This window comes from Carassius carassius, chromosome 23 (genome assembly GCF_963082965.1).
Source record: "Carassius carassius chromosome 23, fCarCar2.1, whole genome shotgun sequence".
In the NCBI taxonomy this organism is placed as follows: Eukaryota; Metazoa; Chordata; class Actinopteri; order Cypriniformes; family Cyprinidae; genus Carassius; species Carassius carassius.
The window spans coordinates 22,617,522-22,633,650 of NC_081777.1; the positions used below are offsets into that span (position 1 = coordinate 22,617,522).

The 16,129-nt window shown below is 37.5% G+C and overlaps 1 protein-coding gene across 1 annotated transcript; it reads right to left on the reverse strand.

The window, feature by feature from the left end:
* Positions 1 to 291: 291 nt before the first annotated feature.
* On the reverse strand, positions 292 to 10,509 carry st3gal2 (ST3 beta-galactoside alpha-2,3-sialyltransferase 2). The gene is made up of 6 exons (XM_059506574.1): positions 8,505 to 10,509; positions 6,615 to 6,808; positions 4,204 to 4,383; positions 3,260 to 3,305; positions 2,985 to 3,104; positions 292 to 2,327 (listed from the first exon to the last, which is right to left on the reverse strand). Exons 1-6 carry the CDS (start codon positions 8,988 to 8,990, stop codon positions 2,154 to 2,156), a joined length of 1,200 nt encoding a protein of 399 aa, XP_059362557.1. The 5' UTR covers positions 8,991 to 10,509; the 3' UTR covers positions 292 to 2,153.
* Between the last annotated feature and the right edge of the window lie 5,620 nt (positions 10,510 to 16,129).

Below are 16,129 nucleotides of genomic sequence, written 5' to 3' on the forward strand. Positions count from 1 at the left end.
AAACACGAAACATTTACAAAACAACATAAAAGCACTAAAATATAATATAATAATATATTATAATAAAATATAAAATAAAATAATGTTTGTTTTTTTGCTTGCTTCATTCACAAACCACTTAGAAATTTTGCAAGCTAATGCAAAATTCTTTAGGGGAACAAATATTTTGCAAGCTAGCGCAAAGTTTCTTGGGGGAACGCAAATATTTTGCTAAGTAACGCAATGTTTCTTATGGGAACACAAATATTTTGCTAAGTAACGCAATGTTTCTTAGGGGAACACAAATATTTTGCTAAGTAACGCAATGTTTCTTAGGGGAACACAAATATTTTGCTAAGTAACGCAACATTTCTTGGTGGAATGCAAATAATTTTCAAAGTAAAGAAATGTTTCTTTGGGGAACACAAATATTTTGTCAAAAAATGCAACATTTCTCTGGGGAATGCAAATATTTTACAAGGTACCGCAAAGTTTCTCAGCAAACAATTTGCTAGCTAGCACAATGTTTCTTTGGGGAATGCAAAAATTTGTAAGAGAACGCAAAAGCATTGAAATGTAATTTTACTCATATCTCATATACGTTCCCCATCACTTTAGGGGCTCCGTAGAAAGCTCTTGTCGTTCAAGCGGATCTTTCTACTTATCCTTTGTATGGTCTACAACATTTATAATGTGATAAATTATGCAAGGACAACTATACAAATTTGACAATAAATATAAAAAAAACACCTATTGTTGATGGTAAATGACTGAACAGCAGCAAAGAAGTGTCTACATGACTTCAATAAAACGCTTATCAATGAATTCCTCCAGAACTTCAAGATCTGTCTGTCAGCTAGTCATAAATTGTATCGCAATACATCAGGCTTCATAAATGAAAGCTTATATTCGGTTTCTCGCAATGGAATACTTTTTTTTCTGTCGTATTCCATTATATAACACTATTACATTAAATTTAGTAATGTGCTGAAGATCAACAATGAAGCTCTACCACTGTTCACAGTGAATCTCTAGAACAATCACCACACCTTTAGTAGCGTTGGTTTCTAAACATACTCCACATGTACTTAATATATTGCTCATATGTGTTCATATTGGACTGCGTCAGTGGTTTTAGCTCCTGGTGTCGACTATCGGTCCATCCTTTCCAGACCAGAGGAATGATCAGTACTCAGACATAATTAGCAAAAAACGAACGAACCAAAAAAACAAGGTCTTTCAGACTGCTGTGCGCACACAGTGATCACAAACTGTTAGCATGAACATTTCAAACACGAACAACAAAACATAAAATATCTCATAGGACTACAGCTTGGTTTAACAGCACAAACTTTGAAGTCCACTTAGCCACATGCACCTGGTGATGTGAGGAGTCTAACTGCAGTGCTAGAACGCTAGTGAAACAACCTGCCACTATCCAAGCTTTTAGTTAAAGGGAAAGCTCACCCAAAAACTAAAATTGTGTGATTTACTCAACTTCCTTTCATTCCAAACCTGTATTTTTATTCTGTCAAGATAATGTAGCAAAAACTACTTTGGACCCCACTGACCTCATTGACATAAACAGTTCAAACATTCTTCAAAATATCTTTTTGCAGAAGACAATAAATCATACAGGTTTGGAATGACATGAGGCAGAGTAAATGATGACAATTGTAATTTTTTAAGGTCAACTATCTCTTTAACGAATCAACAGAGAACTACTAGAGTACTATGATACACTATGGTGATTGTTGGTCTCACTCATCTACCTGGCCTCGGCATGAGATAAGAGTTCCCGCATCATCACTATTCGACGAAAAGCATAAATATAAGCCAAATCCATTCCCAGAACATATACCTAACATGCTGTTTAGTGGTGAGATATTAGTGATCCTTGCCAAGTCACGTTCCTTGTCCTAGTTGAGGTAGGCTTGCAAGGAAAAGCACATTAGTTCATTTAGTACTAGTGTCTCCTCTCAAAACCACCACATCGTGAGGGATGCTGCCCAAAATCCTGTCCACTCGGGACAGCATAGAATTGTAATAAGATCATGAAAAATTACTTCTTGATCACGTTTAACAGGCACACTAAGTGTGTCAAGTGGATAATGGGTGGTTTTGTTTATGGTAGTCCATCAGTTGGTCCATTTCTTTGCTCCTGGTGCCCAGATTCACTTTCCAGGAAAGACAGAGATCTTGCCAACTTTGGCCAGCTTGTCAATGATCTGGGCCTCATAGTCTGCATCATGGACACCTGTTTTGCGAAACTCTCCAGAATAGCGGTTCTGTTCCCAATAGTGGTGCCAGTTTCCCCTGCTGTCCGCCCCAAAACCAAATACATTCACCTATAGAGACAGACACACAAATGTAGTCACTGCCAGAGCTTTGAAATGTAAATATTTAAAATTAGTTTATATGTATGTATGTATATATATATATGTATATATATATACTGTATATATATATATATATATATATATATATATATATATATATATATATATATATATATTTATATATATATATATATATATATATATATATATATATATATATATATATATATATATATATATATATATATATATATATATATATATATACACATATTCTTTATATATTATTTATAATATAAATTTAAGTAAAGACTTTTACGTTTTTATGAAAGATTTCTATTTCTAATGAAAGATTCCATTAATCAGATAGTCCTGTAGAAAAATGTATCACCATTTCCACAAAAAAAATATTAAGCAGCAGAATCGTTTTGAACTGTTTCTTGAGCAACAAATGAGCATATTAAAATGATTTCTGAAGGATCAAGTATTAACTGCTGAAAATTCATCTGTGCCACTGCCATCACAGGAAAAAATGACTTATTACAACAGAAAACTGCTATATAATATAATATTCTAAATATTCATTTCAAGAAAAAAAAAATTGGAACATGAATTCACAACGTTGTGTATGAATTATATGCATTATTATATACCCTAAAATCTTACCTCATCACATACGTGTAGAGTGAAGAACAGCACAAGCATGCCAGTGGAGGGATAGCGGCCATGATGACGTGTCCAGCGGTCATGGATGTATTTAAAGAAAGCTGGGTTGAAGATCTGGACCTACAAGACATTATTTGATACGTATGCAGATTTATAGCAGGACAGAGAAAACAAAGACTGAATGTGAGATTAATAGTGTTCTATTGTTCAGGATCTAAAGAGTGTCTTAATTCAGAAAGTATAAATCTGTGCGAGATAGGATGGGAATTTATTACCTTGTCTTTATCCACACGCAGAAACTGCTTCACTGGAGCATAAGTGCTGAGAGAGAGAGCGATATGGAAAGAAAAAGTTATAAGTCTTCCAACTTCTGGCATCTCTTCATCTTTTCATACAAAAAAAAACAGTGAGCAGAACAGCTGCTAACTTTCAGGTGTTTTTCAGTGAAGTAGAGAATGTTGTTGATGAAGTGCTGTGATGTGTGTGATTTGAATGATGCATTTCGGAGTACAGAACACTGCAGTGTGTTCACAGACAGAATATATGAATGTCTCATTGGCCACACTGCAGCTACTACAGCTACGACTCAAAATTCAAGTACTGACAACCAAAATTTCATTAAAGTCACATAGTGACTTCAGGATTTCCAATTCTTTTGGTTTAAACGTGATTGTGGTTAAAAATAAATAATTTAAAAGAAGAAACAGTTTTATTTAAAATAAATTAAAATTATAAAATTTAAAATTATACTAAATTATACTAATTATAACTATAAATCAAAATTCAAGATTCTGACGACCAGATTAAACGCACACAGTTTTGTTAAACTCACACTTTATCTGAACTGAACAACAAATTTACTGATAGGATGTCACAGTCTATTTTTTTAGAGCGACAGAAAATGATAGACTGTGGTTTAAAAAAATATGAAAATTAGAACAGAGAAAAAACATTTAAAATAAAAATAACAATTAAAAAAAAATATTCAGGATTTCGACAATCAAATTTTCATTAAATCTAGTGTTTGAAAACTGAACTGAACAATTAATGTATTCCTTTACAGACAGAATTAAGTTAATTTACAAAGATTTGGGGTTAAATAATAAAATAAGAACAATTAAATACAATTAAATACAATTTATATAAAAACATGAAATAAAAGAGTGCAGCCATCTAGATTTTTTCCACTAAAATGTTGTGTGTGTGTCATTGTTCTCACAAGCGGATCTGGCCGGTGGAGAGGGCACTGGTGATCCACAACAGGTCGAGAGTCTTGAAGGGCACCAGCACAAAGCTAACGTTGGCCGCCAGGTTTTTGGCACTCTCTGGGTACATGAAGTGGTGTGTGGTACGGCTGCCGGCATCCTCTTCGTACCCTACAGTGGGAGCCAGGTTCATCCTGGAACACAGAGATCCAATTGAATTAGACCGTGAAAACACTCCCTCACTTTCGCTCAAACAAGCCCTATTACTTTGGCATGTCATTATTTTCCCCATGATGGAGTAAAGTGAACAAACAGAAAGTGCATACAGATTGACAGCAAAAGCGCCTAAAAAAGCAGCCAGCAAGAAACATTGCCATTCATTGTAATTATACAGAAAATAATAACCAGGGAATTATTCAAAATTCTCCTTTGTGTTCCGCAGAAAAACATCTTAAGGTTTTGGAATGATATGAAGATAAATAAAAGATCATTTTTGTTTTTGGAGAGCTATTCCTTTAAGAGCGACTGACTGCAAGTGACAAGCAAGACGATGGAAAGAGGGTGTGGATTAGACAGGAACGCAGACAGGGTCGGTGTCTATTCAAGAGACACGTCTGTTTTCCCAATGGATGCCAGAGCTTCCATTTCACAGCTCATGTCCTCTCGAACAAAATGCTCTGATTAGAAAAAAAAACCTGCCTCCCTCATTCAATCTGTATTCTACATGTACTCACTCAAATTCAGAGAACTACCTTACATCACCAGGGTTTTGCAACACATAGAATCTCAAGCTTGTATTCAGGCAGCAGGATTTAAAAAGCTTTAGATGTCCTAGAGATTTTAATGCAAAACAACAAATGTACATATCTGTCTCTCTCGCTTTCTTTATCTTCTTAAGACTCGAAGCCAGTGAGATGTTTAACCAATCAAATCTCAAGCGTCTTCTTATATCACCACTCTAATAAACAAAAGGCCAGAGAGCAAGGCTTAAACTGGAAACCACAATACTCATTTACAGTGCAAGAAGGGTTTTTTATTCCTATGTTTATTAGTAGTACAGTTGGTGCTTAGCACTGATTTTTTAAAAATAAACTCCAATTTATATATATATATATATATATATATATATATATATATATATATATATATATATATATATATATATATATTTCTCACAAAACAACCTCACACCAGTATGTAATACAGAAATATATACAACACAAGGCAGTGGGTATAGTACAAAGATGCTTACTGATTTAAGGTGATATAATGTTTACTTATTGTAATAACAATCGTTTTAGCTTATGGCTAAAACTTATATGAGCCAATAAACAGCAACAGCAAACTCATTTGACAGGCAGAAAGCTCAAACCATCTCTTAAACTATGTCAAAATGAGAGCAGACAGCAGTTAAACAAATAAAGAGACGAGGAGACAGCTGCTGTGGGGCAGAAGAAAGCGATGGATACGGAGGAAGATGGGATTAATTTAAGATTTCCGAGCTGAATCAATAAAGACTCGACTGAAATAGCTCCTCAATTTATACCTCCATCTCTTTCAGCCGCTCCGTCTCCCAGATATCTACTAAACATACGCTGTTCTTCAATGTCTCCCCCAGGCCATTATTTTACTCTTTTCTTTAAGCAGCAATACACACATTCTGCCCTTTTCCATGTTCATTCAACTGAAACCGCAATTGCAAATGTCAATCCACCCTATCTGACTGTGATCAGTGGTCCAGAAAACAGAGCTATTATTGCACACTAAAACTAAGACAAATACTGCTGATTTAAAAACATTTTCAAAAGCAAAATAAAACTACGAATATGGATAAATGTGGCTCTTATTAAAGTCTTCCTGTTTTGGAAGAATAAGCTGTTCTGTTGGTTGCTCAACTGATTCCTTAAAATGTGAAGTATGTATTTTTTTCAGTGTTAAATTACTTCTTATAATAAATCTCCTATAGCAGCTAGTAGTCTATTTCTATGATTATGCTCCCTAAAAAATGTAAACACTCTGGATATGTGCTTACACTATAATTTGTTATTAATCCAACCAGTTTGGGACAGGGCTATCCAATTGTTCAAACAATGGAAGATGATTATGGAAGTGTTGCTTTAATTCTAATAATTAAAAATTGCCCACAACATAAAAACTAAACTGAAAAACACTGCAGAAAAAAAACAAACAACCTAAAACTACAAGTTAGTTGTGGCAAATACTAAATAATAGTGTTCAATTAAAAATAACTTATTACTTATAACTGAAAATACACAACTATCGTAACCGAGCTAGAAAAACTCATTTGGAATTCCAGGGCACCAATTTTCTTACTGAATTTCAAAACAAGACCAAACCTTTTTCATAATTACTGATACGCAATTTTCTTTCCCTACTTATTTTCGTGGTGGCATTTCAAGCTCACCTCATGATGAAGTCATGGCCATCGATCACCGAACCATAACCTGCCCCACGGAGGTTTCCCGAATTCCCCACCACGGCACAGCGCAGACAGCGGGCAGGGTCCCACGAACCGTACGGGGAACGGCCTGGAATGACCTGGAACAGCCTCTGTAGAACTTGCTGGATGTTGTGGGGTTTGAATTGAGGCTGCAACATCTGTACAAGGCCCAGAGGGAAGAGAATGAAAGAAAGAAACTAACATAAGGTTGGGTAGTTATCTTTTAACTTCAAACCATCTGCACACCTGCCTGTGCACACATGCATACTAAAATAAACATCCAGGCAGCCAATTAGCCGCTGAAGCCCTCTGCTGTGATGAGTAGAAAAAAAGATCCAACAAAAACACGTTCGGAAAACCAAGACCAGACTTAAAATCTTTCCTTTTGTATTTTTTTATCCATGACATGGCTTCCTTCCAACCAAGCCCCTTCTCCATCTTTCCATGTTTTCTTTCCCTCCTTTCCTCTCCTCATGGTCCCTGCTGTCAATAATTGGCAGAGTTTACCAGGTTTCCACTGGACCTAATAATTCTTGGCAGATGTTCTCTGGGTTCAGATGCCAGCCACCGAATTTACTCTAACAAGAGCCATTGTGTTTAATACAAGATCCTGTCATCAACAGAAAGTTATGCACTATCATTCAAAGGTTTAGGATCAGAAATAGTTTTTTAATGTTTAGATTTCTATACATTTATTCAACAAGGGCGCTTTAAACTGATCACAAGACAATCACATTGTTAAAAAAAATTGTTTTTCAAATAAATGCTGCAAATTCTTTAAACTTTTAATTCATCAGGCAATCCTTCATTTGTGGTTTTTATAAAAATATTTAGAAACAACTATATAATGAAGGATCATGTGGTACTAATGTCTGGAATAATGGCTGCTGGAAATTCAGTTTTGCCTTTACAGGAATAAATAACATTTTGAAATAGAAACAAATTTTTATTAATTGTAATAATATTTCAACATTTGTGGTTTTTAATGAATTTTTGATCAAATAAACAGCTTTTTTTTTTTTTAACAAAACAAAAAACGTATCAACCCCTCTTCAATTTGATTTGACCTTGTTACAGCCCACGGGATGCAGAATTGGAATTTTAATAAAAGGAAGAGTAATTTAATTCATTGCAATTCAAAAATTCCACACAGATAAATTCTGTCAGTCCAACAGAAATTTCATAACAAAACAAATTACATAATTAGTTTTAAGTATTTATGCCCATTATACTCTGAAATTAATGTCAAATGAGTAAAACATTGCCAAAACAATTACTTTCATTTTTGTTTTTCTTTCTGACTTTTTTGGACCACTAATCAAGAATCTTAGCAATTGTCTAGAACACCCCATTATTCTAACAGCACCACTTACATTTTCTTCAGAAAATGTACAATTTAGTAGTTTCCATAAGTGCAAGCATGTTTCCAACCTTCATTCTAAAATCTTTCTGCTTCTTTTGCTTACGCACTCCAGCAGCCTCCCTGCTTTTAATTCACTCTGAGCAAGTATTAGAGACTTAAACTTTTCGGCTGACACACTTTTTTTTTCTGACATTACTCATGTTCTTTTTAATAAAAATGGCCTCTTTGCTCCCTGACGCTTAAACATGATGCATAAGCACAATTGCAGATTGCTAACCTCTCTCATTTAAAGGAGAGAAGCACAGCAAAATTAAGTCTCTTTTAATTAAGGATGGTGCGGGCACGCAACAGTTTTGCAGCCATTTCATTTTGTTTTTCAATTTAGTTAATGCATGAGGTTGAAAGCATGTCACAAAATCGAAGTCTAACCACATCAACTCAAAGGGTTTCTAAATCTAAAAGCAGCAGATAGTAACCATAAGATCACTTACCACCCACCAGTAGTACACGTCTGAAGGCAGTTGGATGTTGTCCCGAATCCACACGGGCGAGATGTCTGGGTCATAGTTCTCGTCGAACCAGTCAGAAACGCCTGGGTCACCCACGCACTGAGAGCAGGCACATGTCTTCTGCTGGGAGCTCTCAGCCGGGACGACCCGGTGGGAACCGGCGTAGCTGGGCACTAGCTTAACCCTGTGTGACTCTTCCCATCCCGGGGGTTCCAAGTAAGGCAAGCCGACTCCTCCTTTCAGCGAGAAGGAGAAGAAGAGCGATGTGAGGAACAGGAGGGCCAGGGATCCCAAGACCACGCAGAAGCGAAGGGAGCATCTCATGCCCCCACGTTCTCCTGCCGCCGCAGGTCCGACTCCAGCAGGCACCCAGGGTCTCAGCTCACCCGCCCTCTGAGTCCGTGCCCATGCAGCCCAACCCCATCCCAAACTGAAGCGTCCCTCTCGCTGCGGAGGCACAGACGGCATGCGTCCGCCCCACTGCCATGAACCAGCCCCTGCCACCGTGCCCAACCTGGTCTCAGTTCTACTCGGTGTACTGAGTGGCACAGGCTTTAAACCCAAAAGTGTATGAATCTCACAAAACTGTGCGTCTGTGTACTGCCACTGCTGAGCTCCAGTCTGTCAGTCTTCTCTTTCAATGTGTCACCGCTGTCGTAAAGCCTTTTACCGCTCTTTATTTTCTTTATAGCTCTCTTCCCCCTACACCATGGGATCTCCTCCAGCTCTCTCTTTCACGCTTTTGAACTGTCTATACTGCCATGGTTCAAACACACACCAGTCTTTCGCCTCTAAAAATCAGTCTGCTTGTAGGCGTGTGTGTGATCGGCTCTATTCTCCTTGCAGTGACAGTTGGAGGAATAGCCCCCTCTGTGGTTTTGACATCTCAGTGCCAGACAAGCTAGACTGTCACCCGTGTCTGTTTCATTACATTCCTCTATGAGTCCACGTTTGTCACTGTGATCCAGTTTGTCCACGGCCGTACGCTCCGTCTAGCGAGCCACCTTGTTGAACTTCACAGCAAGAGGTGGAAATAGGTGGAGTTTTCTCACGGTCTTGTAATGAAGCTCTTTTGCAGACATCTTGAATAGCTTTACATTCTACAACACTCTTCAAACTCTTTCATTCTCATTCATTTAGTGGTAGTTGCGTATCCTGTGAGTTACTTTGAATGTGGAGACATGCCACTGCATTTGTCCCTTGGTCTTTATGGTATCTTCAATGAAATAAGCTTGAAGATTCAAATATGAGGAACCTGTGGTTTCTCTTCCTAACTGCGTGGTTTGAACATTCCAGTCTAGATAAGCACTTTAGGATATTCTGCCATCATGGTTTGATCATTTGAGCACTTTAACTCTCTCCAGGTCTGTGGATAATAAAAATGAACCAAATAAAAATAAGAAGAAAGACAGCAACAAAGATGATTGAAAGAATCTAGCGACTCGAGCACAAAAAGGGATTTGAGCGGCAAGGAGATGGATTAAAGAAAAAGGCGAACAAAAACAGCATCCGATTTTCTTCTAACACTGCATCGGTCTAGCAGCTAGTGGAGTACATGACCAGCCGAGTGCATGTGAACGTGTTGTGTCGCAGGGCTCGCTTGCCAATTTCACGATGACAGCTCTTAACAGAATTGGTGAGGTGGAGAACTCCGATTTCAACAAGGCAGTGTGCCCTGACCTGCTGTTGTCCTGTAATCTCCAAATCTATAATCTCTAGGATGCTGCTGCTGGCCAACCTGTGTGAGCTGTCTTCCTAACTTGCCAGTTTACTGCCAGTGAAAACCCATCAGTCTGAGAGAGTGCTGTGCATTAGAATGGTAGTGGAATCCAGCTGCTGGTGTTTACAGCTGCTCTTCTTGATTCAGTACGACCTTCCAAACAACAGGGAAATAGACAAGTGTGGAATTAAGTACTGGATAACATTTCATTTTTTATTCATAAGGTATTTTTTCCCCACTTTTTTTGTATGCACAAATTCTAAGACAGATTTTCATATTCAAATTTTCAGAGAAATGGCAAAAAGCAGGTAATATTGGAATGCATAATTAAAAACAAATATTTCACAGGGCTTCATGTGAAACTGTGTTTTGCTCCAGATATTTTTTCCATGTTTAATACAAATTGCACCAATGACTTGTACACAGAAAACTCATGCAAAGTATTTTTTAAAAGGTTTAATTTAGGTTTAATTTACTGTTACACAACTGGCTACTACAGAGGAGACCTAAAGTCTAAAATACACTGAAATAATTTTGAAAAACATTACATAAAGAAAAAATGTGACATTATATAAAATTCTAAATTATAAGGCTTTGCATCAAAAATCAAACAAACTAAATTCTGACACTGACCATATGAACTCATTTGTACAAAAGAGTCAATTTCAACATTCCCATTGAAGAACAGGTTTAGATCAAGAGCTTTTGTCATTAAAGCAAAAGCAAAAACAAAGTAGCGGAATTTAGAATTAAAGAAATTCTGCCATTCTCAACTCCTGTTCATTTTTCAATCCAACTTTTATCCTAATAACATGATTTGCAAATAAACAATATTAAACCAAACTAGAAAAGAATAAATAGATGCATTTTCACTAGCAGACTCAGACTTTTGGATGCCACAATAGGTATAGTGTATGAGAAACAAAATAAAAGAAAGAAAAGCTGCATTATAAGCATGTAAACATCACTAGCTTCTGCTCATTTACTAGTCAGTTATTTTCTGCTTGTAATATTTGCAATACTTGCTAAATATTTATAGTTTCTCCCTCCAACTCTTTTCCCCATTCCATATCTGAAAAATCAGCGAAGATGTTGAAAATGAAAAGCCGTTCTCTGACTTTTTACATTCGTCATCTTCTCTGATATGTCCCTCACACACATTTTGTGAAGGCACCATTGTTAAAGTGTTTCTATCTTTGGGTCTCTGTTGTGACCCCTGATTTCCGTTGAACATTCTCTGTAGAGCATCTGCTGAGCTGAATATATGTGGAGCACAGACACCAGTTCAGGCACCTTAGAAGAACATTAACTTGACAGCTTTCACAAAATAACACCAACTGATTTGTTCATGCTTGCATATTTTAATTAACAGATTGATTTGGATGCATGTTTAAAAGAAATACTCAAAAGGGTATAGGTCTGACAGTAATGTACAAAGCCTATCTGTCTGTTGCCAACAGTTCAATCACGGGCTTAGAAGAGGTTATCGACATATCAAACAAACAGGTGGCTCGCGCTGCTTTCACTGTGGCCACAGATTAAATCACGCGATTGTGATTGCATGCGTGGGTGGGCCGCTCGAGATCACATAATGCTCTCCCCTGCCATTCCAATTAGAAAAATGAATTTCAGATTTCATTTTCACTTTGATTGAGACGTTCTCTTCTTTAAACTCGTTACTTCTTTTTAGACGCCCACAGTTTTGATGAGAGAAACCGTTAAAGAGGCTGCAGGCACAGCTCAATGGTGTTTATTTCTGTAGACTGTTACATCCTTCACGCTGCTGACTGATTATCTTACCTGTAGTGACGTAACGCTACGGGAGCGAGCCGAGGTTTGACGTTCTCAAAGGCGTGACGCGTCCACGTTTCCACATTTATGAGCTCTGATCATCTTTTCGATCTCGATCTTTTTGTTTATGTATAAATGTGACCCTGTATGATGCGCCGTGTAGGATTTAAATCAAACTTCGCTTATCAATACATACATTAAACGTGCATATTCACCTATAAATTACACATAGGCCTATGCATAGGCTACTACTGGATGGTCAAAAATACATATATAAAATACACGTGAACACTAATATGAAATCGATACCAATATAATGTTAGCAATGTATGCATACACACTTGTGAATAACTTGCGTATATAAACTTGAAGCGTGCATAGGCCTACACCTACAGACACTCGCATATACACTTGATCCGTGCAGGGGCGGACTGGCCATCGGGAGCACCGGGACATTTCCCGGTGGCCTGACGGTCATTCTGGCCTGCCGGCTGCCGCTGCGCAGTCGATCAGGCTGACGTGCAATAGGCTGGTATCAGTGATGCGCGGGTCAATGTATTAATAACCCGCACCCGACCGACGTTTTCAACTAAACCGTCCGCAACTCGGACCGCAAAAAAAAATAAAAATAATAATGTACCCGACCCGCATTTTTAAAAAGCATTAAATGTTCATCGTAGCGTCATATGAACGTAGGCAAAATTAATTAGGCAAAAAAAAACAATATAGGCCTACTATTATAATTTTGTCAAGAATTATAAAAAAAATCGTCAGTAAGCTCATAATTTGTACTAAAATAGTCTAGTCTGGCTATGTCTATTTGTATGTTTCGGCAAGGTCAGCAGACTACGTTTACATGCTGTTAAAATTTGGGTTATGGTCGGGTTAAGGTCACTATTCGGGTTTCTGAAACATTCGGGATAACCCGTTTACATGCGTGAGCAGAGAGAGTTACTCCTGTATGCATGGAATGTGTAATCAGTCGCCAATCCCGATGTAAACGGCGACGCACGGTTAGCGTCTGGATGTACGGACAACAAGACGCAATATGCGTCATTTTTCTTCCTGTATCCCAAGACAACAACAACAACAGCAGCAGCAGGTGGATAATGAATAGTTTGGGGCAGATAGCGATAGTCTTGTTGGCGCTTTGGCGCTGGTACTGATCCACCAGCAGCACTTGACACTACTGTGCCTCTATACTGCACGCGGGGTTTTTTATGCGCCGTCTCTACTCAAAAGACCAAGATTCCTTGCGAATGGAACATGCGCAGAACACACATTTTGATGGGGATATGCCGAAACGCGTTTACGAGACCAAATATTCGGGTTAGAAAAGGGGTACCCCAGGTCAGTGAAGTTGGGCTCAGGTGTTTGTGCTGCGGGATGTGTTTCCCATACATTTATTTATTTTTGGAGACTCGCCACAATTTTAAAGCTGATCGATTTTCAAAAAGGCTTCGTTGAATAAACATGAGTAATGTACTGCACGTTTAATAATAATAATTCCTTACATTAATATGTTTAAATATCAAAACGAGGCACAGGTGTTTTTATATCGCTGTATTTCTGAAGGAAGACTTGCGTGTTATATGCCTGATAAAGCAGCGTGTGAGCGTACCAGCTCTGCAGTGTTTACAGCTGTTACTGGGGAAACCTCTATTTCTCGCCCTTTATGTCTATGCTTTAAAACATCTCCTGCTGGCAAAGAATGAATTTGCATTTTCATTAAGTCCGCCTGATCCACGCGGCAAACATATTTTGTTTGTTTATCAAAAAATATCTACTCTAGAGGGACTGTGCTCTTGTTATTGAGTTGTTACTATTTGGAAGTCTACCGGAAGTTAAGTTAGGTCCACAAAAGCGCGCATGCAAAGTAACGTTTGTTTATGTTGTTGCCGTTGAAACCGTATATAGCCTATATTTCTGAAATCTGAGGCACACGCTGAGTTTAGTTCACACACAATGCAAGTGATCGTGCTGGCGCCTTATTACGCTGTCTGCTATATATTTGCTTCTTATTTATTAAATATACGGGCAACTGATTGATAAAACATTGATCAAAATTAAGATACAATTTATACAAAACGAAAATCTTTTAAAAATAGTTTTCTATAAAAAACTTAATGAAGTCGTCAAAATCATGTTTTACCAAAAACAGCGATGTTGCTCCCCATGCAGTCTTCTTTGCCGTCTCCATCTCTACGTGCAGACTGAGCTCGTGCGTCATCATCTTCATGCCAGTTATTCAGCCAATAAAGTGTAGCCCTATGTATTTCAAAAATGTGTCTAGTACTATAGAAATTTTATTTCAAAGGACCCGACCGACCACGACCCGACTATCATTAAAAATGTTTTTGGATGACTCGTAACCGCGGGCAGCTGCGGGTGACCGCAGGCACCCGCTCATTTTGGATCAACCCGCGCATCACTGGCTGGTATGCAACTGCGAATTAATTGACGGACTTATGAATCTACGAATCAGACGATCGCGGAGCGAAAATGACACCACCACATTACCAAACATCAGCGAAGCACTGCCTAAATCCAGAAGCAGGCTTTATCTTAGAAAATCGCGCAAAAAATGGAGCCGTAAACGCAAAGGAGGAGCAGAGAGGGAACGTATAAAAATGAGAAAAGCCCTGACCACAGACGCAGCAAGTTGCTGCAGAATCCCAGCCATGTTCGCCAGTAAGGGTCGGTCAGAATTACATTTATATTTAGGCTACTAGGGATGGGACGGTTCACTGAAAAAACCGAACCGTTCAGTTTAGCACACATGGTTCGGCACGCGCTGGGACCGCTGTTCAACTTAAATATGACATAGCATCTGTAATATGGTTTACTATAAATAACACGTAAAACAAACATGGTTCAGTTAATATATGTTTCTGCTGATGGAAGCGCATTCTGGATTCCCAGGCATTACAACAGCGATAAAAAAACAAACAAACAAAAAAAACCCTGCAAATCATTCACTCTTGTTCAATATTAATACACTGTATCAGTGCATTCTTTTAAAGTGACAGTCTTTATATTAATCGAACAGCAACAACAAAGAAATCACTCACTGCTCTTGATTAAAAAGCTTTTTTAACTTTTATAAAGAATCATCTTTAATTTATAGTCCAAAATGCAATGCTGTTTTACATTTGATTACTTTATTTAATTTCTGCACCTAAAAACTAATGCAAGACCTACCTAAAAAAGCCTTTTTACATAAACATAGCACATACAACGGTATTGAAACTGACTCTAAAACCGTACAACAAACCGAACTGTAAAAAAGTTGAACTGTTCCACCCTAATATTTACATAATCATTTGGCAGACGGATGATTTCATTCAAAGCGACGTACAATAGATAAAATATATTTAAAAAAAAAAAAAATATATATATATATATATATATATATATATATATATATATATATATATATATATATTTACATAATTACAAATGTATATAATTATTGATGTTTTAAAAGAGCATCTTAATGACAAACTAGCACACTGTTTTACATATGGGGATACAGTATTTTTTGTGCCAAAATTGACCAGAAATTGATTTTCCATTTCTAGCCTACAATATGTAGCCTAGTGTACAATGCTTATTTATTTTGAAGGTGACGAAGGAAGCAACAATAGTGCTACAAGTGCTCCTTCTGTTGAACAAGAGAGGGTGGACAGTTCAGCTTTTGAGTCAGAGCAGGAACCCTCAGCTAAAGTTTAAGCTATAAGCAAAACTAAACATGCTGGCTATACTCTTAGAATAATATGTGCTTTTATGATTATATATAAGGTCATCAGTAGTAGGACTGTGATCATTGGGACATACAACTGATGGCTGCATAATTAATATAGATTATTGAAAGTGCTTATTTCATATTGCAGAGAAACTCAATGTGCAGAGTGAGAGAGAGGGGGATTCAGGGAAAGATGATAAACACAGTGAATGCCTTGATACTTCTTGATACTTCATTTGATTATTTTGCAGGTCCACAGTCTAAGGATTTTGATTTATTTTTTAAATATCACCCAATTCAAACAACTGAAAGAGCCAAAGAGTTTATCAGTCTGGTGGACACATGAATTGG